Source organism: Mauremys reevesii, linkage group 6 (assembly GCF_016161935.1).
Source record: "Mauremys reevesii isolate NIE-2019 linkage group 6, ASM1616193v1, whole genome shotgun sequence".
Taxonomy (NCBI): domain Eukaryota; kingdom Metazoa; phylum Chordata; order Testudines; family Geoemydidae; genus Mauremys; species Mauremys reevesii.
This window is the reverse complement of record NC_052628.1, coordinates 21,995,099-22,019,120: the sequence shown is the minus strand read 5'-3', so window position 1 is coordinate 22,019,120 and position 24,022 is coordinate 21,995,099. Positions and strand designations below refer to the sequence as shown.

The following is a 24,022-nucleotide window of genomic DNA, read 5'->3' as shown; positions in this document are numbered from 1 at the left end:
CTCTTTTTTTGAAAAATTTAGGAGAGGAATACAACAGTGCCTTTTGACATATCCCCAGTGATATTGCCTGCCTCTGAGATTGGGGCAAATGGATTTAGCTAGTCTACAGGCATATGTTGTGCTGGAGAAGGTCTTTGACAAAATAATGGCTACTTTGGCAGAGACCAGGATCTATATAAAACCACTCATGTGGTTAAGGATCTTTAGTACCATGGAGAACTGGATCTTCAACAAAGCAATGGCTACTGAGATGAGGATCCTATTCTCCATTAAACCTTTCAGACAGTTCCATCATTCAGCCATTCCTGAACTGGCTAACCAGCAGAGGAGGTCTTAGGAGACTATACAATGACTATTGACTATCTCTTATCACTGAGACCCAAGCTCTCTTTTATTGTAGGCTACAAGGAACATTTCTTCTTTTCAGATAACTGTTCTTGCTCCTCTTAGCTGTACATAATGTATCATTCACTTTGGAATGCAGATTGATGGAGGAAATAATAAATGTATAAATTTGTAGTAATAAAAAGAAAAAAAATTGTACAATATTTACAAACCAACAGAAGGTGGAGGACTTGAACCACTTCACAATAAAGATAAAGTATTAAACCAAATACTGCATGTTTTTCTTTATTCTTTGCCCATTATAGAATAAGATAGAAATGAGGATTAAAGGTCAGAGAAGATAAAAGTCAAAAGAAAACATATGAAGTGTCTCAGAAACTAGCAAGGTCCCCTTCCTGGCCACCCACTAGGACTGCTGTGAGGAGAATCCAAGTCCGTGTGCTCTGGATCCATGGGTTTGGATTAAGCTTCTGGTAGCTGAATGGAGCCTAGCCATTGCCCCAATCTTGGGATCCCTAGGTGCACACTCAGGCTGCAAACCTTTTCTGAGGCACCGCCCCCCTTTTCTGAGTGTAGGAACCTACTGTGCAACCCCCTAGCCCCTCTGGGCTCAGCCTTAACTCCCTCTGGCTCCCCCATACATAAACACATCCCTCACCCAGAACTTCACCCAACAGGTGTGAAGCTTCTGGTTTACAGTGTAACTTGCTCAGGAACATGCAGTATTTGTGAAGCAGTCAACAGACACACAATTTGTTCAATCTATCAACTTTATACTCTTTATTTTTAATCATGTATTTCACAGGAGAGTACAGATCATACAAAATAATAACTCACCCTAAACATAATATTCCTCACTAGTTTACCCCTTCCCCGAGAGATCTGTGTTCCATCCTGCCTCTTCAACAGCCTCCATCTTACACTGGTGCAAGATGGCTCTTTCCCCCAGTTCTCTCCTGTGAGTCCCTTTGTACCAGGGGTCTTGCAAAGTTCTTGCATCTGGACCTTATGGCTGCCAGCGAAGTGGGGGTGGGGGCGGGAGGGCAGCAGGCAGGAGAGAGTCACATCCCCCCCCCTTCCAATCTTGCTCCATCCTGCTGCTGGGATGCTCCCAGGGGTTGCATTTGGCAACATGTCATTCACCTCGGGCAGCTTGGCTCCCTATCCCTGCTGTTGCCAGTGGAGCTGTGGAGGAGAGACCCATGCACATAGGCATCGACTCTGTGGGTGCTCTGGGGCTGGAGCACCCATAGGGAAAAATTACTGGGTGCGCTGCACCCACTGGCAGCCAAGCTCCCCTCACCCCCCGCACACCTTACCTCACCTCCTCCCCCGCCCCGAGTGCACCGCATCCCCACTCCTCCGCCTACCTCCCAGTGCTTCCCCCTGGCTGTCGCCAAACAGCTGTTTGGTGGCATGCTGGGAGGGAGGAGGAGGAGCGGGAACGTGGCTCGCCCAGCGGAGGAGGTGGGACTGGGGCAGGGATTTGGGGAAGGGGTTGGAATAGGGCAGGGAGGGGCAGAGTTGGAGGGGCAGAGTTGGGGCGGCGACTTTGGGGAAGGGGTTGGAATGGGGGCAGGGCAGGGGTGGGAAGAGGCAGGGCAGGGTTGCATGGAAGGGGTGGAGTGGGGGTGGGGCCAGGGGCAGAGCATGGGTCGAGCACCCAAGGGAAAGCGGGGAAGTCAGCGCCTATGCCCATGCAGCCACGCTCCCAGCTGTCTGCTGCAGGCACCGCTCCCCACAGCTCCCATTGGCTGGGGGAGAAGGACATAGATACCATCTCTAGTCTCAGGGCAGAATCAGCCATGGAGGCAGCATCATTAGTTGACAGGCAGAGTCAGCCATGGAGGCAGCGTCACTAGTCACCGGGCAGAGTCAGCTGGGGTGGCATGAGGCCAAGGGAGCGAGGGAAAAGGGTGGGAAATGGACTGGGAGGTGGCATGAACACCATCTTCAGTGCCATTATTGGCCCACTGGGAGGATTTGAGGACTGGTAGTGGCTCTAAGGTAAATTGAGTTTGAGACCCTTGCTTTATACACTCCTGCTGAGGTCACCTGCTTCTTTTGTTCTGTCTCTTGGTAATTTTCCATTACTTCCCAACCCTCACAACCTTCAGACTAAGAGGAGAAAGTGTCCTCTCCCAGGTAGAGCAAACTTATTGTCCCAAGGTGTTTTACTTTGGATAGTGTTGTAGCTGTGTTGGTCCCAGGATATGAGAGAGAAGGTAGGTGGCCTGGCAGAGACATGATAAACCCAGCTAAGACTTTCCATGCTCACTGTGCCCCTTAGAAAGTTTGATGAGCCCTTCTCCTTGTTTGACAATCTCTCTGCTAGAACAATACAGAGGAAGATTCTGAAACACATATACCTCCACCCACCTTTTTTTGTGTGGAAAGCTGCACCAAAATGCTAGCGATAATACTTTAGCATAGAGGACTGGATATATGTTTCTTTATGCTTTTAAGAAATTATAGAATCATTCATGTTAGAAATTACATTAACTCATTCCCCTGAAAATGTAGGCACAGGATACATATGAGATTAAACTGAGAATAAACTTGTTTTTAGAAAATTATAATTTGAATGATCTGGTCCTTAGGCTGGAAACTATGATGCATATGAGTATTCTTACTCCCATGAATAGTCCTGCTGAAGTCAATGGTACTACTCATTTGATTAAATTTAAGCACAAGTGTTACTGTTTGTGGCATCTAGTTCACAATTCGAGACCTGCCAAGTCTCACTCTTTTGTGAAGACAAAGACTCTCATCAAGGATGAATTTTAAGGGTATTTCTCATTCTCTCTCCCTCAATTGAAGAATTTTGCTTTGGGTTTTCAAAAAGATACTTCAGAAATCCTTCAAATTGTTTTTAAAATTCCTGTTCACAATGCCCTAGTCTGAGATACCATTCCAGATATATGCTGGGCTCCTCATCTAACAAATAAAGAATTACAGTCCCTGCCCTGGAGAATATACAGTCTAGATTAGCAAGCGATCGTCAGAATGTCTGGATTTTCTGGGGAGAGCTGGATTGCACCATAACATTACATTTATTATTTTAACACAGTGGTTGAATATTGGTTTGGTTTTAGATTCACAGACAACATGATTTACTAGTTCCCAGCACACGCTGTTCCTATCTTCCCTCTGCACTAACCCAACACCTGCCAACTTTCACTCACATTATCAATAACAATCAGAGATGATTCAAAGTTGAAGCCAGTTATCCTCAGCAGCATGCAGACTTTATTAATCGGGATAAAAGGAATCCCAGATCCAAACCACTTCCAGTTCTGGTTTAGTAAAACCAAACCCTCAAGCTTAATTTGTTCAGCAAATTAAAACCCACCTATTTGCCCAATAATTTCCCAGACAGGAATCCTCACCCCTTCTCAAGCTCCTCCTTCTTCCTCTGTGAAAGGGATTCCTGCACCCCGAGGGGGCCCCTTTTCCCTCTGTGAGGGGGATCCCTGCAACCACGGGCCCCCTTTCTCTCCCTGAGGGGACCCCAAACTCCAAGTGCTCTCTTTTCTCTCCCTGAGAGGAGCCCCCCACGCTGCAACTACCCCTTCTCCTCTCCTCCCTGCCCCCCATATGCCCCCCCAAGGTCCTTGTCCCCTATCCCCGATGACCCTGCCCTCCACCAGCCTCCCCCTCAAGTTCCTTGTCCCCCATCCCCGATTACCCTGCCCCACGCCCCCCACCAGATCTTAGCCCCCCCCCCGGGTCCTTGGCTACCCCCTAGATCCCACCCCACTCCTCAGGTCCTTGGCCCACCCCATCACTCAGCCCCCCCCCCACCATTTCTCTCCCTGGGGATCCCCCAACTGCGCCCTTCTCCTCTCCCTGTGAGGGATCCCTGCCCCCCCCCCAACTGCCCCCTCTCCTTTCCCTGTGAGGACCCCGCCCCCGTCTCTCCCTGGGAATCCCGCGCCCCGAGCCGCCTCGCAGGGTCCCTCCCCGGCCGCGGCTCTTTCCGGTGCCCTCCCCTGCCCGGACTGCCACATCCTCCGCTGACATCAGCCAGCGCCGCCATATTGGAGGAGAAGCCGCGTCCAGTCCGCCGCCTCCTCGGCTGCTCCTGCCGTAGGGGAGCCGGCCCCTCCGCCCCGCGGCCGAGCCCTCCCCATGCGTCCCCGGCCGGCCGCAGCCCCGGCGCGGCTAGCGAGAGCCCGTGTCCCCGGCGCGGCCCCGTCCCGCGCGCTCGCCCCCTCCCCGCGCCGCCGGCCGGAGCCATGACTTCCCTGACCCAGCGCAGCTCGGGCCTGGTGCAGCGCCGCACCGAGGCCTCCCGCAGCGCCGCCGCCGACAAGGAGCGGGTGGCCGGGGGCGGCCCGGAGGAGGAGGGCCGCCGGGACGAGCAGGGCGACGACGAGAAGGGCGACTCCAAGGAAACCCGCCTCACCCTGATGGAGGAGGTGCTGCTGCTGGGCCTCAAGGACCGAGAGGTGCGGGAGGGCAAGGCCCGGGGGCGGCGGGGTCTGGTGAGGGCGTGGGGCAGGGACATCGGGGAGGCCGAGCTGAGGATGGGGCAAGGACCTGAGGGATAGCGGCGCGGGGAGGCTGGGATCTAGGGGAAGCGAAGGACCTGGCGGGGCGACATCGGGGATGGGGACAAGGACTTTGGGGGCTGAGATATGGGGTGGGCCAAGGACCTGAGGGGTGGGGGCTGGGATCTAGGGGAAGCCAAGGACCCGGGGGCATCAGGGTTGGGGACAAGGACTTGGGGGCTGAGATATGGGGTGGGCCAAGGACCTGAGGGGTGGGGGCTGAGATATGGGGTGGGCCAAGGACCTGAGGGGTGGGGTGGGATCTAGGGGAAGCCAAGGACCCGGGGGGGGCCATCAGGGCTGGGGGACAAGGACTTGGGGGGGCTGAGATATGGGGTGGGCCAAGGACTTGACGGATGGGTGTGCTGAGGTGGGGGGCCAAGGAACTGATGGGAGGGTGAGATAAGGACCTGGCGGGGGGGGAGGGGGCTGGGATCTCTGAGGAGGTAAGCACTTGGTGAGGGGGGCTGGGACTTGGGGGAGGAGGAGCTGGTGGGGGGGCACAAGGGACTGGAGGTGGGGTAGGAGCCTGGGAATTGAGGGTGGAGCCCATGGCTTGGCTGGGGTGGGGAGCCCAGGACCTTGTCGGGGGAGGGAGGACTGGGATCTGGCACAGTAGCTCAGGGCCTGGTGGTGGTATTGGGCTGGGGTGCCTTTGGAGGATAGCTTTGGTGCAGTGAATTTGAGAGAAGTAATGATTCTGGAGAGGAGGAGGTTTGGGTGCATGTAGCGGCATTTTAGGCAGGATAGTGACTCTGGGTTTGGGGATAAAGGCAGTGACCTTGAAGGTGAGTGTCAGGAACTCCAGAGACTATTGGGGGTGAAATTGGGGTACCAGCCCAGAGCTGTAATATTTTACCCACTTTTCCACAGTTCATTTGGGGCTTTGGTATATGGGAGACTGGCTCAGTTCCATGTATTTGGTTGTACACAATAATACTGGGCTTTGGGGGTTGCTAAACTAATTGGATTGCCAAATTGGAGGTGCAGATGTCTGTGTGTGTAAAATATTTTGCTTTAAAAAAAATTATTTGCAATAAGCAGTTCTAGTCTAGTGTATGTCAGTATTTTATTTGTACCTCTTTAAAATGCTGGGAGATAAGTTTGTTTCTGACAAAAATGGGTTTCAGACACTAGAAGTGGGTTAAATCGTGATGGTAAACAATTTCATATTTTTTCTTGAATTTATCATTTGAAATTTATTGTATTTTTAGTTGTCTTTGTGACATGATTATAGAAGGGGCTGGTTCATCTCTATCAACATCTCTTTTTTTGGGTGAGGGGGAAGAGGGTTTAATAGGGATAAAGAAAACTAATCCTGTAGGAACAATCCAACAGAAGGGGACTGATTAGTTTGGTATGTGTTATATACTAACTGGTCTTCCATTCAGTTTTGATGTCACCTGTAAACTTAGAGATCTGCTCTGCTTTTCAGGCCAACTAGCAAATGCAGGCAGTGGGAGGAAGGAGGTACCTTCAGATTGTGTATGTTCATTAGTAAGGTCTGATGTGAGATGGGACTGCTAGCATTCTGTTTTGGATGACTTTTATTGCATGATACCTAAAATTAATTAGCCAACTAATAATGGCTAGGTTGAGAAGCAGCTGGTATAACTGACACTTTTTTTTATTAAACATGTATATTAAAATTGTATACCTTTTATTACATCCCTATTTCAGATCTCTTGTGTGATACTTGTTATCTCAGGCCAGTGGTTCTTAGCCGGGGGTGCACGCACCTCCTGGGGGTGCGAGATGGCCTTTCTGGGGGGGGGTGAGACATGCCAGATTTTTTTTTTAGAAAGTAAATCATCGAGAACACAAATTAAGCGCAGGTATGTAAGTACAACTACTTTGTTTCATCAAACCTATGTATTTATTAACATTATACATTTTTAACGATTACTGTAATATACAAACAAAAATATATCTAGGTTTAAAGAACTGACCTACTTCAATGATTTTTAATAAGGGGTGTGGGAATATATTTTGAGAACCAAAGGGGTGCAGGCTGCGTAAAGGTTAAGAACCACTGTTTTAGGCCATGTTCTTGTAATTGGATCTGCTTGGGTGGACCTTTGCATTTGTGTTGAGTCCCAATAAAGTCATGAGGCCTCCACACTGACACATGGAAGTAAGGTTAAGCATGTGCTTAAAGTCTTTGCGGGATCAGGGCCTTAGACCGTAAGCTCTTTTTACGAGAGAGAGAGTGTGTGTGTGTGTGTATGTATGTATGTATGTATATATAGCACTTAACACATTCTGGGTGCTTCCAGATTTCAAATTCTTGATATTGGGCCTCAAAATTCTCTTTGTACAAGTTATGTATCAGATTGTTATAGTTGGATGATTTGTTCTGTCTCTTTAATAACTGCACATGCCGCAAAAGAATCTAAGGGTTCTTTCTGCAGTAAGGAATCTTCTGTAGATTATACTTGAATATCTGTGTCTATGGAGAAACATTAAATACATGGTACTTTACAGACAAAAGAAATATACCTGTCCCAGAGAGCTTATGGTTGAGAGAAAATATAAAGACATGAGGTCATCCACTGGGGTTAGGTAGAGGACATGTGGACAAGGGCTACAGTATTATGCAGTTATTGAGGTTTGTGATAAATGTATCATGGGGTTATATGCTTTGTGTATGTCTGTCCTATCTACTTAGCTCTTCTGTAGAGCTTTGTGTCTTCAACTTAAAATCTGTCAATTTAAAATCACGTATCTTTGAAAATATTTTATCTTCCATTGCTACAAGTAATACTTAACATTAGTAAACAAAAATAGTTTTCTCACTTTTTTCCAACAAGTCTACTTCGTGTATTTGACAGCACTTTATGTATAGTCAGTTTAACTGTTTCTTACTGTATGGTTTGTTTCCCCTGTTGTTTGTGTGGGTCTTTCTCAGAGTTTCTTGGAAAACTTGAGGGAGTGGTGGAAAGAGTCTAGACAGATGTATTAATATTCTATCAATATAATTTAATATAATCTAACATCACCTAAACTGTGTACAGAAGGAGCCCTGTTGAAATGGATGCAATTTGTAATTGAAGTGTGTGGTGAGACTTTCCTTTTTAACAACCTTTTTGGAAAAGATTCAAACAGCAATGTAGCTCTAGGAATTTTATATAGCTAAATATGTTCAATGTATTGTAGGTTTTTATGTGGATCACAAGAGGTGCACTATTTTAATTAAAACATAGCAAAACTCGCAGAGTATGCCTGCTGAGCGTAATCACTCTGTACTTGTTTCAGAGTAGCAGCTATGTTAGTCTGTATCTGCAAAAAGAACAGGAGTACTTGTGGCACCTTAGAGACTAACACATTTATTTGAGCATAAGCTTTCGTGGGCTACAGCCCACTTCTTCGGATGCATGGAATGGAACATATAGTGAGGAGATATATACACAAATACAGAGAGCATGAAAAGTTGGGAGTTGTCTTACCAACCATTCCCAGTCTGAGCCATTACAAACATTGAATCTATCTCCCCATGTAAGTATTCTCACACTTCTTATCAAACTGTCTGTACTGGGCTATCTTGATTATCACTTCAAAAGTATTTTTTTTTCTCTTACTTAATTGGCCTCTCAGAGTTGGTAAGACAACTCCCACCTTTTCATGCTCTCTGTATGTGTGTATATATATCTCCTCACTATATGTTCCATTCCATGCATCCACGAAAGCTTATGCTCAAATAAATTTTTGCATCCGAAGAAGTGGGTATTCACCCACGAAAGCTCATGCTGCAAAACGTCTGTTAGTCTATAAGGTGCCACAGGATTCTTTGCTGCTTTTATGATATTGTTTGTACATTTTGAGTTCATATTATTTTTTTCCCGTTGATTATTCCTCTTTATTTTTTTTCCAAAATGCACATAACCGTTCCTGTATTTTAATAGTAAGGTAAAATACAAAAGAAATAATTTAGTGTTAAAAAAAAAGTATATATGCACACATACATGTTTCATGTTAAACATTCTGATGCATACTGTATTATAAATAATATAGATACTGAGGACCCTGATGTAAATACATCTTGAGCCTATAGGCAAAATGCTGACTTACAAAGGTTTAAATTTATTAACTTCCTGCGTGCAAGCAATTTTCTATAGAAGTGTACTCTTTGAGTGACGCACTTAAGTGTGACGTTTTAGGTAAAAATCCAACTATTACACCATGTAACAAATAATTGGAATAGTATACAAAAAGAACGATGGATTTTGGAGAGACAGAGAGACGGGTAATGTGCCTTTTGTATAAAAGACAAAAGAATTGGCAAAATGATGGCCAAAGGAGTTACGTATGTTTATGATCATTTTTGTGTGTTTGTGGGTCTGTAGCATACACAGAATGTTCAGGATCATATTTTTAAATTACTACAGTAATGCTACATTGCTGCTGAGTAGTTTTTCCATTATTGGTACATTTAAGCTTCCAGGAATGGTGTGTGTTCAGTAAACACAATCTCTTTAAAGTGTATATTATGAAACAGTGATGTATCTAAAGATATCTGGAGTTGTTGGGTAGCTTGAACAATCTTGGAGGCTGAAATGTTCTAAAGCTCAATCAGATATTTCAATTAATAGCAGCTTGACATGCTACTGGGACAACAGAGACTAATGTTAACTGGCAGATGTGGTGTCCTTGGGGGAATAGGTAACATATTGGAACACAGTGCATAACTAGGATTCTTCAGGGATCATCACATCTTCAGGAAGTTCTGCAATTCCTCTGGAAACCCTTCAGAAGTTAAGCACTAAAAATGAAGTCCAGTTCATGCAAACCTTTTAAAGCTGTTGACTAAAGGAGAAACATATTCCAGAGTGCTTCAATTTGATGGTCCATTTTTACTGTTTTACATTTTTACTGTTTTTTGCTTCGTAAGTGCTTAATGAATGATTTGTGTCTAATTTTATAAGTCCAAGGTTTTCTTTGCTGTGATTGAAAGCAGTGATACATTTTTAATTAACAGCATTATTGTTTTAAAAGTAGCTATGTGTTTGGCATGAATGTACAAACTGATAAACGGTGGTGGACCAAATTAACTGTAACAACCTTAGGAATATTGCACAATTCTTGACAGTCCAATTTCCTACTTATGTCCTATTAATTCTTGTTCTCTGGCTTTTCTTTCAATTTTTGGGCCTAATCTTTAAATACAGGATCTACTGGAATTCACTTAGAGAGTTTTTGGCATTCTAATACGGTACAAACTTCTGTGACGCAAGGGTACTTATTTTTTTGAAGTAGGAGGATGACGAATGGCCTATTGTTTTACTGTATTATGTTATAAGATGGTACTTATAAAAGGAACAGTGAAAGAGGGTTACTCTTTGATGGACTTACTGAAGTGCTTAAGGAAGATGGAGCAATAAATATTGGGAGGATAGGAATGTTTTTTTGTTTTTTTTTTAAGTGTAATTTAAAAGAGCGGTACAAACTGCTCTTAACAGCCCTTGTTCATCTTTTATACAGTGTCTAGCTCTGGCATCAGTCCCCTTGACAACTGCAAGGTTGGGAGTTGGCTGCTTTTTGTAACATCTACTTGTGTTCTTTGAGTCCTCTTTGTAAGAAATGAAAACCTTTTCAATCATAGCAATATAGACAGCTGCTCTCACACTCTTTACAGATGTGCCACAACTAATCTATTTGGAGAAGCATGATGAATCATGAAACAAGCCTCAGTGGGTCTTCTGTTTTATTTCCATAGTGTAGCTAATTGCTACACTAAATACAGATCAAATATTTTAACTGATTCTGTGGTAAAATAAAACTCGTATAAATTGTATAGTATGCTCACAACATGCTATTATCTATTGCAATTTAGACCAATATAATAATTTTGCTGTAGGCTATAACTGTGAACTTTTCTTGGCGCGCGCGCGCACACACACACACACACAGAAGTTTAATCAGGAGTTTGTGTAGCTTGGGCATCAGTAGATATTTTTAGTTTTCTTGACTCTTTGTGAGCTGGAGACTGGACTGTTAACTTACAGAAGAAAAGTAATGTTACGTCATTTTACCAGGTACTGAAATCTCACAGATCATTACAGATGCTGGCTGGGAAAACTTCTGTAGAGGAGAGCATGCTTTTGAAAACTTCAAAACAGAAAATTGTCCTACAGAAAGTAGAACATAGCTTTTGCATTATATTTTAACTCTTACCCAAATTTTAGCTGTGTAGGGCTTCAGCCTGTAAGTGGGTTTCACAGTGCTGACACACACAGGCTAGCTGAGATGCATCTGCTCTCTAGTAACTCACCTGCGTTGGACAGAGGTCTACAAAGAGAAACTTGATCACAGTCTGGTACTAAAATTCTACATTCATTTTGACTCTTGACAGTTAATCATTTAACATTGTCTTTTAACTAGGCATTTAATGGCTAACCTCACAAGTCGCCCCCCCCTTTTTTTTCCCCAATTCCATACAAAAATCTTAACGTTTTTTTTAAAGGTAGCACAGTCAGGTATTCGAAAACAAAAACTGGCAGTGCTTCATGTGCACCCTTTATTGTGTACTATATGTACAGGGATTCTGTTCCTTGAAATTGCAGAAAGCATGATCCTGGATGTAGGTATTTTTCACCCATATTAATAGGCCTAGTCCTTGGGGAAATAGGTATTGGGTATACTTTTTCAACCTTAATTCATTTTTCCTTCTCCTATGCCTCTTATGCATATTGATTAATAAATGCTTTTATTTTATTAATATGTAAAATATCTTGGATAATATCATATCAGTTTTTCCCTACAAACGTATGTTCACATATGTAGCATCTAGAATCTTTTTCAGTACTTAAAATGAACAATTAACATTATAAAATGAGTATCTGGTAATCTGTTTCTCCCCCAGCCCCCGAGGTGTTAAACATCTGCTGCTTCCATGGGCTTTAGTGGCATTTGTGGGTACTCACCACTTTTGCAAATCAGGCTGGTAGGCTTTTTGCATGTTTCTTCTCTCTCTCGGGTATTTCTTTTAGTACCTTTGTCATCGGCCATGTACTATACACTTGCTTTTCAACCAATGTCACAACCTCCTTAGGTGCAATTCAGGAGCTACGATAGTTAGCTATGTAGACAACTTAGCTGTGAACTGAGGTGGTCTTTATATACCAGCCAGTGTTCGTGATTCTATGTTACGCACTTAGTGCTGGGGTGAGTAAGAATTATTTTACTGTGTATTTTAAACATGAGTTCAGTGGACTCAGTTGTACTCTGTCCCCTCCATATCCCACCATCTTAACTGTGAATATTTCTACTCTTTTTTTTCAAAGGCATCTGAAGGCAGACTGGATCTCTTTGACTTGGCAGAGTTATGAGGCTGCCCCTTTAAGCCTCTCCCAGATTTCTTTGTCTTCAGAGCAGCACAAACTATGGGCTACAGACCTCTGGTGACAAAGCTAATTTAATTTTTTAAGGGAACCAGCAAATCTATTCTTCTTGAGCTTTGAGCTCAAGGTTTTACTGAAGCATTTTCCTATCTTTTGTCTTCCACCTGGACCAATGTGGCAAAGAAGGAGAAGACTCAGAAATGGTTGCTCAGCCTGTCACAAAGGATCCGCAGCTGCAAAAGAGTCCAGACTCTGGGGAAGATCTTATCACCTCAGTTCCCAGTTAGTGTGTGCACGGTGACAGCACCAAGATGTCTGAGTGGATTCCGGCAAAGCATTGTCTCTCTGGAGAAACCAGTAACCTATGTTATCCACATGCCTTTCCTTCTCCACCTGTGCGTGTCCCCCCTCCCCCCCTAACTTGGGGACCCATCCTTCCCCATGGGGAAACCCTGCTTGTAGGGATGTAAAAGGTTAAACGGCCCTTAACTGGTAATCCCCACTGTTGGCATGCCAGGCTGGCTGGAGCACCCCACCCCGGCTGTGCTGGGGCAGCGGGTACCCCAGCCCCTGCCACACCGGGCTGGGCCAGCAGGTACTCCAGCCCCTGCCAGGCCACAGGGGACCCCGATTGTGCCGGACACCCTGGGCCAAGCGGGCTGGAGTGGCCATGCCGGGCGGCGTGACCCCAGCCCCTGCTGCCCCGTGCCACCCCGCTGCCGGAGCGACTTCAGTTAACTGATATAATTTTAACATTTTTAACTGATATTTACATCCCTACGTGCTCCTCCTATCCCTGTCTGGTGGGTTCAGACCTGATTCTCAGCAAATGGATGCTTGAAGGATCCAATTTTGTAGTCCTCAAATGTTCTCAGAGAAATAGAACTAAAACGACACATACTGTGTGAGTCTTACTCCTTCTCTCCAAAACTCACTAGAGAATTCAGGACTTGAAGAGACGATAACCCTGTGCTTGGTTTTGACTTCGAGATGAACCTTTACAAGCCAGAAAAAGGTCAAAGAAAAAACTGACTTTTTTGTAATAAGAAACACAAATCAAAGACATTCAAAAGCAAGAAAAGGCCAAACAAATTGTTTTTGTCTAGTTCAACTAGAAGAAATGGAATTTTCCCAGTGGGATCGGGGAAGATGAGACTCATTTTTACCCCTCCTCACCTCTTGTTAAAGAAGGTGATTGTTACCCTGGGGATCCAGACTGAACAAGTGGGAGCTGACAGAGAGAACCGCCTAAAACTGAATGCTTTCTCCTTAAGTCTGAGTAGTGCATCTTCCTCCATGTAGCATTTGAAGATGTGATGAATTTTGAGGCTGAGGACTCCCACAGATTGTACTTGCTGCCAAAGCACAAGGGTTATGTAAGGTAGCAGCCACTTCCTGAGTCTAAGACAGCCATTCAATTGGTAGGCAAGTTTTTACCTTCAGAACCCATGAATATGAAGATAGCCTATTGGAAGGTGCAGTTACAATGCAGCTTTAAATATCCTTTTATACCAGCAATGCTATCATGGTTCCAGTTTAGCATTCCCTTCTGGTAACTCATCAGATTGTTGTGAGAGCATACAGGTGCTGAATCCCATGTGTTTTAAGCCTCCAGAGTCTGAACAGAGCCTGTCTTGGGGTCTCCTCTGAGTCGCACCCATGTATGCGGTCCAACTGTTAGACCCTAGAATTAGTGTTGACTCCTTAAATTCCCCCTGTAGCCTAAACACATTCTCTCTCAGAACTCCAGCCATGTGGTGATCTGGTTCCACAGTTTATTTCAAGGGATATGTTGTAGGTGTAATACATAAAATGCAGAGACACTTTGCACAAGATTCTAAAACCATTGCGCTTAATTGCATGAGAAATACACAGGTCTATACAAAAATAATAAACCTGACATACGTTTCCCTGCCTCAGTTTCCTGACCATTCCTGAGCATTCTTAGGGCTGGGGTCAGGATCCTTTGGGTCTGTTGAGAGTCCTCCACCTGCAATGCATGGCTTGTGTTCTGAAACATGGAGTCTTCTCCATCCAGCTCACCTTTTCTGACGTTGGCCATTTTCTTCCCGCCTCTTGCCCAAAACTTCCTATGTGGTGCTCTCCATCCTCCCCTCTCCAAGTCCTTTTATAACCACTCGGTCCCTCAGTCAGGTTACTGAGGTTACTGGATCAACGTCATCAGATAATCCTAGACCCTTACCAAGTGACTTTATTGCTAGTCAACCTCTCTCGGAATAAACCAGTTCATTTAGGTGGGAGCCAGCCTATTTTAGGGTGATTCCAGTTCGTTGGGAGAGCAGTTAAGTCAGTGACCTTCTAAGATTAGACCTTTGCCCCCAGCCTTTGGAATTCCAGTTTAATGTGGAGGTAACATGACAGCAGAGAAGATAAGAAAGCCCAATATCCAAAATAGAGTCTGCAGTCTGAAACCAATACAAATTCTGTTTTATGCTGGGGTCTCTTTATATGTAAGTTGTACAAACAGATTCACCAGATTGTCTCAAATCCATCATCCTTATTAAGATCTGTCCTGGCTTGGATGAAGAAGGAGGTTGTTTGTTTCCTTAAAAAAGAAAGTAATCACTAGTAGAACTTCTCAGAAGTCTGTTTCCCTTTACTTTTGCACTCTTAATGTTTTTCTTAACGGAAATATTGGCTTGTGACATGTTGGAAATAAATTTCCATTGAATCACAAAGAGAGCTTGTTAGAAGCTGGTGCCTCAGTAATTTGTTGTTTATTGTGACACTGCTTATTGTAAACAGTTACTGTTTTAATCCTTCCTTCTTCCAAGAAATGGATTTTTCTGCTGTGAACATCCCACAGTTAAGATAGTGGGGTATTTGGGGAGGGGTGGAGAGATGGACAAAAACTTACTCTGACACGCAAATTTCGTGTTTGAGCCATTCATGTCCTGCAGTCTGGCCCTGAGGATTATTTCTGAGAAGCTGCAGAATTAAGTTGTTTCTGCAGACCTGTTGCCTTTAATTGAAGGATCTGTTACAAATGAAAATTGTTTAGTTTATAGCACAGCTAAATATTTGCATTAATAAGAAAGTAATACCTTCCAGCACTAGAAGCTATTGTTCTGGGAAAGATTGGAGGAGGATGTTCCCTTACCTCCTAGTAAGGACAAAAGTTCTCATCTGCCCATCTAGGAAAGAGGGGGAAACAAAGAGGTGGGATGTTTTGTGGAAAGAGATCTGGGGGTCATAGTGGATCACAAGCTAAATATGAGTCAACAGTGTAATGTTGCAAAAAAAAGCAAACCTAATTCTGGGATGTATTAGCAGGAGTATTGTAAGCAAGACATGAGAAGTAATTTTTCCGCTCTACTCCGCGCTGATTAGGCTTCAACTGGAGTATTGTGTCCAGTTCTGGGTGCCACATTTCAAGAAAGATGTGGACAAATTGGAGAAAATCCAGAGAAGAGCAACAAAAATGATTAAAGGTCTAGAAAACATGACCTATGAGGGAAGATTGAAAAAAAAATGGGTTTGTTTAGTCTGGAGAAGAGAAGAATGAGAGGGGACATAACATTTTTCAAGTACATAAAAGGTTGTTACAAGGATGAGGGAGAAAACTTGTTCTTCTCAGCCTCTGAGGATAGGACAAGAAGCAACGGGCTTAAATTGCAGCAAGGGCGGTTTAGGTTGGACATTAGGAAAAACTTCTTAACTGTCAGAGTGGTTAAGCACTGGAATAAATTGCCTAGGGAGGTTCTGGAATCTCCATCATAAGGGATTTTTAAGAGCAGGTTGGACAAACACCTGTCAGAGATGGTATAGACAATACTTAGTCCTGCTTTAAGTGCAGGGGACTGGACTAGATGACCTCTCGAGGTCCCTTCAAGTCCTATGATTCTGTGTGTCTAATGGGTGGAAAAAATGAGTGAGGAAAAACCAGAAATGATGGAAGAAATGGGAACACACTTTTAATAAACCTTCATCAATACACTGATAGAATGCAGACTATGAACATCAAAATGGTTTGAAGCCTCAGGGTAAAACTGGACTTCTTTTGCTACAGACAGCTGTTTATAGCAAATAATGTATGTTTTCCACCTTTAGCTGACCAGAACATGCTGTTTCATGTTAGATGAGGACGTAACACATTGTAATGCTAGTTTTTGTCACCAGCAGGTTAGACTGTTGAAACTGACTACCTGGGGATGAGCATAACCACAAGATAGAAGCTGCAGCTGATGCAGCTGAGTGGCAAGTCTCCTAAGCAACAAAGGGTGACATGAAGGATTGCACATGCGATCCAAGGATTTCAAGACTCTCCATTAATTTCCAATACAAGTTTGATGTCCTGGTCCCAATCTGCAGGTCTGTTAATGGGTTGGTACTTAATTACCTCTGAGACAATTTCTGTGACCCACTGAGACAACTGCATTGCACAGTGCCAGTACAGTTTAAGTTACTCAAGACAAGACTCTCGGAGCTGGGGCAGAATAGTCTCTCTAGCACAGTGATTCTCAAACTTTTTTTTACTAGTGACCTCTTTCACAAATTTCAGAGTAACAGCCGTGTTAGTCTGTATCCGTAAAAATAACAGGAGTACTTGTCGCACCTTAAAGACTAACAAATTGATTTTAGTATGAGCTTTCGTGAGCTACAGCTCACTTCTTCGGATGCATAGAATGGAACACACAGACTCCCCCTTAGCGGAGAGGGATAGCTCAGTGGTTTGAGCATTGGCCTGCTAAACCCAGGGTTGTGAGTTCAATCCTTGAGGAGGCCACTTAGGGATCTGGGGCAAAAATTGGTCCTGCTAGTGAAGGCAGGGGGCTGGACTAGATGACCTTTCAAGGTCCCTTCCAGTTCTAGGAGATTGGTATATCTCCAATTATTACCATTACCAGACAGGAGATATTTATACATACAGAGAACATGAAAAGGTGGAAGTATGCATAACAACAGGAAAAGTCTAATCAATTGAGATGGGCTATCATCAGCAGGAGGAAAAAAAACTTTTTGAAGTGATAGTGGGCCATCTTAATATGCTTCTTGCTTTCTCAGGTTACAGTATTTATTCATAGCAGGTTGCAACATAATGAATTTTGAGTTCTTGTTTTTGAACGGTTTCTCATTAAAGCTTTTCTAAACATATCCATCGGTGGTGCTGTTTTTCTGTTATGTGGTGAGAGTATTGTGCATCCATTTAACTGGTCTCTCCTTCCATTTGCAGTGCAATGAATTAATACACAAAAGGTCTAGGTTTTGGAATGGACTGTCTGAACTGCTGTTTGATGCAAAAGAAAAAAAATCAAGCTTTTCCTAGCAACATGTTCAGAAATAGCTCCATCTAGGAAGATGAGTAAAAGCAGAATCTAACAGATACTTCTTGGAAACCAGACAGCATTTGTATGAGAAAATCATAGGGGGAAAAAGACCCCACTTTTTATAGTATATTAAGATGGCCCACTATCACTTCAAAAAGTTTTTTTTCCTCCTGCTGATGATAGCTCATCTCAATTGATTAGACTTTTCCTGTTGTTATGCATAACTGTTAAAAATGGTATTGTGAAGTGCAATAGTTATCTCTGTGTGACTTCCAGATCAATTTTTTTAAACAAGATATTTTCCCTAAGTTCCAACTCTTGTAAATTCAGCTTGTGATTAGAATTAACCAGGTTGCTCCTGTGATTTCCATATTCTATAGCTACTTTTTAAGAATGTTTAGATATCTTGACAAATACTGCATTGTTGACAGTGGACCTGCCAGCACCAAGGAATTTGGTTAGCCACTAGTGCAGAGGTCCCCAAAGTGTGTGGCCGCCCCTGGCCGCGGGCGCAGCTGCTGGCCCTCACCACATTCCAGATGTGGCTCCACCCCTGCCCCCAGTCTCGACCCCTGGCTGCGGCCCCACTCTCAGCCCCAGCTCCAGCCTCGGCCCCCTCACTCCTGTTCGCATCCTCCTCCCCTGGAGGAAGCGCTCCCTTCCCGGGCGGCGGGGAAAGGGCACAGATAGAAGTAAGGGGGGGGGGCGCGCAACCCTCAAAAGTTTGGGAACCATTGCACTAGGGCATCTCAAACATCAAGCAACAGCTCAACTCACTGATAGCATTTTAGCTAAATACTATGGCCAAGATTATTTAAAAACGGGTGCCTAAAATTCTTATTTAGGTGCCCGTAGCTTAGTCTACACTACAGACTTATGTCGATATAACTATGTCACTCAGCTGTGGAAAATCTACACCCCTAAGCAATGCAGTTGTAGCAGCCTAACCCCTGGTTACATACAGGCTTCTCCCATCAACATAGCTACTGCCTCAAAGGGAGGTGGAGTACCTACACTGGCATAGGTAGTGTCTTCACTAAGCGCTGTAGCAGTGCTGCTGCAGCACTGTGTAGACAAGCCCTGTGTAAGTCACCTAATTTTCAAAACTGCTCAACACCTACAAGCTCCCACTGAAGTCAGGAACCTTTGAACATTCTGTACCTTTAAGAAAGTCCTACCAATTTAGATACCTACCTATGAATTTAATAGCATGATTTAAAAAAAAAAATACTGGACCTATAGTTAGTTCAAAGGCATGCGTGGTTTTTGCAAAATAGTTTCCAGACATCATGTCTCCAGGCCCAACTTTTATATTTTGTGCTCTTCTTAAAACTTGGTGCTCTACTTAAGCTCTAGCCAAGTTGGTCAGTAGCCTGGAGATTAACATCTCGGCACCAACTCTTGTCACTGTGTATAAAACATGAATTACATTTGGAAGTAATTTTTTTTAATTAAAACTGACGTTTCAGTCTCCTGCAGCAGATATTTCACTAGAAAATAAGTTTGTCATGTCAGTATGTAAACCTGACATAAGATTATAAAATCAAAAATGCATCCTGCTGAGATACTGGTTTAATAATCAAAAGTTTACAAGGGGCAACTTGTATGTAACTAATGCCTTGTCTTCAATAGGAGAAACAGGTGTATTTAACACTCCACCCAATACATGGTAACACTGTAGTATAGACAAGGCAGTTGTTGTTTTAACATGTGGTATTTCATTGAGGTAAACCCATCCCCTGCCTAAAGTTTACCTCAATCAACTAACGTGTTAAAACTTGCCTTGTCTACCTGGAATGATAGATAACATGTTGAAAATAAGCCATTTTTCCAATTGTAGAAATGGACGGCTACATTGTTTTATGTTTCATGTAAGTTAAATATGTACAAGGAGAGTTTCTCTTGGTAAAGATTGAATCAAGAATCCAATACCAAAGGTAGATTAGAACACATCATGACTTTAATACAATAATTAGACATGAAAAATTGGCAGCTATAAACCAATATTTATAAATATTGCTATGTCTTTTTAGTATCCTGGCAAATCAGAGAATAGCGGTTTGATTGTACCAGATACAGATAAGTGTTTTAGTTAACTATGGTATTAAAAGGTAGCTTGTTACTCTGTAATGCCTTTAGTTCTGCAGAGCTTCAAGAAATACACTCTTCTGCTAAGCCTGTATTTAGCCCTGTGACTTCCATACCATTTAATTGGTGTTGCACAATATGTGTAAAATTGCCCTCACTGTTAAATTAAAGTAGTACAAGTCATTACAAAACAAAAATGGGCACATATGTTAGTTGTTTTTAATAATAAAAGGTTTACCACTGGAAAGATTGTAAACAAAGCAAGAGCATATTGACTGAGTGCTTATTTTTGTAATGTTTATGTTTCCTTATTCATATGTTGAGAGCTTTTTAAACAGTTACTCTCTGGAAGAATAAAATAAAGTACACTTAAAAACAAATGGAAGGACTTGCTTGAAAAGGCTGAAGGATTATCTTGAAACACCAGTTAACAAATTATGTGAATAAATCTTTAGAAAAGAAAAAAGTCTACACAAGTTTTTCATTGCTTTCCATAAAGAGAGAACCTCTTATCAGCATTGAAGGAGGCAGTTATTACATCAAGGCTTTTAATGTAAAAGTTCTCCACTCTAGGATGACATGTATTGTGGTGTTCCTAAGTGGGATACCTGCCAAAGCGTTCCTTATCTCAAAAAACTAGAAAACTTATTTCAGGAAATGTATGGATTTGACTGTAAGTAATTTTGCAGTCAAATCATTCAAAGTGCAGTATCCTAGATAGTGTATTTAAATTTGCAAAAAAAGCAAGAAATATGATGATGTTCTATGCTCTTGTGGCAGTTTGTCTCTTCCCTTCTTGATCTGTAATATTGAGTTTAGTTACAGTTACATGGAAAAATACCTCTACCTAAATTATAGTAATGGTTAAAGTTTGTGTATGCTGTTATCCTGATTTTGCATCTAAACCCCCTTCTGCTGGCACCGTCCCTTTACAAATATACTTTGGCCTGTAAATAACCCAAACCATTTAATTCACTTCTGTGTTATAGCTGGCAGGAATAGGTTAGATTTAATTTTATAAAATCATAGTGAGCTGTTGGATCAAAGGGAAGTTAGTGGTAAAGAGAACGTTCAGACTAAAAAACATTTACTTTTTTGGGTGAGGAGTCAGGCAGAAACCTCTATGGAAAAAGTCCTATTTATCTAGTTAAATGTTTAATATGCCCATCACTGTGGTATTTGAGCACAATTTTATGGAGACGTGAAGTGATGTGTTTTTACTACTACTTTTTTTTTTTTGCTTTCAAAAATTCAAATTCCATTATCAAAAGAGGCAGATTATTTAAAGGAAACACAATTTATTGTTAAAACAATGCTGCCAGGTTCCTGTCATTGGTAGTGGGGAGATCCTTGTTCCCTAACCCCCTCTGCCCTTTGCAAAAAACCACTAAAACAAAATAACCTCATTACTGTAGAAATAGTGTTTGTCCTCAGCACAATTGATTGTGCAGAAGGGATTTTCTGCTCTGAGAACAAAAGCGATAACAGGAAATCTATTCTCACAGAAAACACTGGGATTTCCAATTTCTGCTGAAGGGCTTCCTGGAGAGATAATGGACTGTGATCATGCAGCCAGTGCTATAGTGCATAAGGATAGTTAATTGTCACAAACTATAGGAATGTATTTTTATCTGATAGTACATCTACAAGTAAGAAGCTCCTTTAATTAAACTAATCTGACACTTTGTTTCCGTCCCCTGACCAATCATTTTCCCCTTAGCTAAGTGTAAATGAAATTTCTTCAATACCTTTAAAACTATTAATCCTAACGTAAGACCCTTGATGCTAGTTAGTTTTGAAGATTTAAGTCCTTATTATTCTTAGACTAGCTAAAGTGCAGGCACCAGTAGAAGTGAATTTTTCTTCAGCTTTATTTCTACAGATCCAGAAATGCTCGCTTCTTCAAATTTTACATTCCTAAGAAATGTTTTTTTAATATGAAGACCAAAATTGTCTATCTTTGTTGTGAGTTTTTGCCTAACTTTTTGCAAAACTTCAAACAAGAAATCCTCAACTTGAAAAGTTAGAGACTTCTATTCATAATGATGATTAAGTGCATTATGAAATACACCTTGCCCAGAAAGTTGGCTGTCTTGATCTTTTTAAGAATTCACGGTATGTCAGCTGACGAACCTCTGCAGTATGCTTCAAATGGATGACAGATGATGATTTTTTATTATTGCGCATAGTGCTTTGATCTGCATAGTAACTCTGCGTATACAGTATATACTTCCAAAAGAATTTTCACTATTGCTTCAAAGGCATCAGCAAGAGATTGCAGTTGCCTTTGTCTTATGGAATTTGAATAGTACAACTTGGAAATTAATTCAGATTTACTAAGATAGGGATAATCATCCCAAAATAGTAAGCCCGAGGTAGTGGTGTATCTAGTGCACAACACCTTGAGGAATATTTTGCCTGAACTTGCCATGCACATCATTTGAACAGCTGATCCATATTGATGAACCATCTAAATCAGTGATACTCAGACCTCATTGGTCCAGGAGCCAAATTAGCAATCAACATTATGCAAAAGAGGCATGGTAGTGTGAATTCATCATTTCATTTACTATAGTACTATATATTCATATTTAAACTAGGGCTGCCGGTTGCGATTAATCGTGGTTGATTTTTTTTTAGTTAATCGCAGTTTTAATGGCACTGTTAAACAATAGAATGCCAATTGAAATTTATTAAATATTTTGGATGTTTTTCTACATTTTCAAATATATTGATTTCAGTTACAACACAGAATACAAAGTGTACAATGCTCACTTTTTATTATCATTTTTACAGTGCAAATATTCATAATAAAGATAAAAGAAATAGTATTTTTCAATTTACCTCATACATGTGCCGTAGTGCAGTCTCTTTATCGTGAAAGCGCAACTTACAAATGTAGATTTATTTTTTTTGGGTTACAAAACTGCTTTCAAAAATAGAACAATGTAAAACTTTAGAGCCTACAAGTTCACACAGACATACTTTTTGTGCAGCTAAGAGAAACAAGTTTGTTTACATTTATGGGAGATAATTGGGAGAACAGACATTGATTGGCATGGTACTTTTGTAGTCAGCATTGCAAGGTGCCATTGTTTGTGCCAGATCTGCTAAGCATTCGGATGTCCCCTCATGCTTTGGCCACCATTCCAGAGGACGTGCTTCCATGCTGATGACACTCATTAAAATGTTAATTAAATTTGTGACTGAACTCACAAATTTGGAAGAGAATTGTATGTCTCTGATTCTGTATTATACCCACATTCTGCCATATATTTCATGTTATAACAGTCTCAAATGGTGACCCAGCACATGTTGTTTGTTTTAAGAAGACTTTCACTGCATATTTGACAAATGCAAAGAAGGTACTAGTGTGAGATTTCTAAAGATAGCTACAGCACTCGACCCAAGCTTCAAGAATCTGAAGTGCCTTCCAGAATCTGGAGGGATGGGGTGTGGAGCATGCTTTCAGAAGTCTTAAAAGATCAGCACTCCGTTGCGGAAACTACAGAACCCAAACCACCAAAAAAGAAAATCAGCCTTCTGCTGGTGACACCTGACTCAGATGATGAAAATGAACATGCGTTGGTCTGCACTGGTTTGGATCGTTATCAAGCAGAACCCATCATCAGCATGGATGCATGTCCTCTGGAATGGTTGTTGAGGCATGAAGGGACAAGAATCTTTAGTGCATCTGGCACATAACTATCTTGCAACACCGGCTACAATGGTGCTTTTTGAACGCCTGTTCTCACTTTCAGGTGACATTGTGAACAAGAAGCGGGCAGCATTGTCTCCTTCAAATGTAAACAAATTTGTTTGGCTGAGCAATTGGCTGAGCAAGAAGTAGGACTGAGTGGACTTGTAGGCTCTAAAATTTTATATTTTAATTTTTGAATACAGTTTTTTTTGTACATAATTCTACATTCATATAGCCTCTTGACACACTGTTGCCTATTCGATGGTTGTCTAATTTTCCCTAAATGCACATTACAGACATGATTAATCAGTGTAATTGGTAGGTATGCAAAAACTTAATTGACCCCCTGGTTGTGTTGTATGGGCACTACTCAACAGTGTATTAAAACTGGGTCAGATGAGTGTTACAGAAATGTTGTATTTGTAGATTACATTGTGGTATCCAGCAGAGTGGAAGATGGCATGCATTGCTATCAAATACAGTGGAACCCTATTTATCTGATCTAATTGGGACCGGGGCACCATCAGATAATCAAAAATCTGGATAATCCAGAGAATGGGCAAAGAGCTTCAGCCCCCGGGGCAGCAGGGTTCAGACTGTCAGCCCCGGGGTGGCTAATACAGAGAGCCAGATAATGGAGGCTCAGATAAAAAGGGTCTTATTGTACTTGTTTATTTTGATTTTTTTGAGACATTGGTACTGCCAGCCAAG

At 42.4% G+C, this 24,022-nt stretch overlaps 1 protein-coding gene across 1 annotated transcript in view; it reads left to right on the top strand.

Moving 5' to 3' along the window:
* The first annotated feature begins 4,364 nt into the window (after window positions 1-4,364).
* GOLPH3 (golgi phosphoprotein 3) overlaps window positions 4,365-24,022 on the top strand; it is a 40,304-nt gene continuing 20,646 nt past the window's right edge. Inside the window, exon 1 of the mRNA XM_039545406.1 lies at window positions 4,365-4,796. Coding sequence (XP_039401340.1) covers window positions 4,584-4,796 — 213 coding nt within the window. The 5' untranslated portion in view covers window positions 4,365-4,583. The remainder of the gene's footprint in view (window positions 4,797-24,022) is intronic.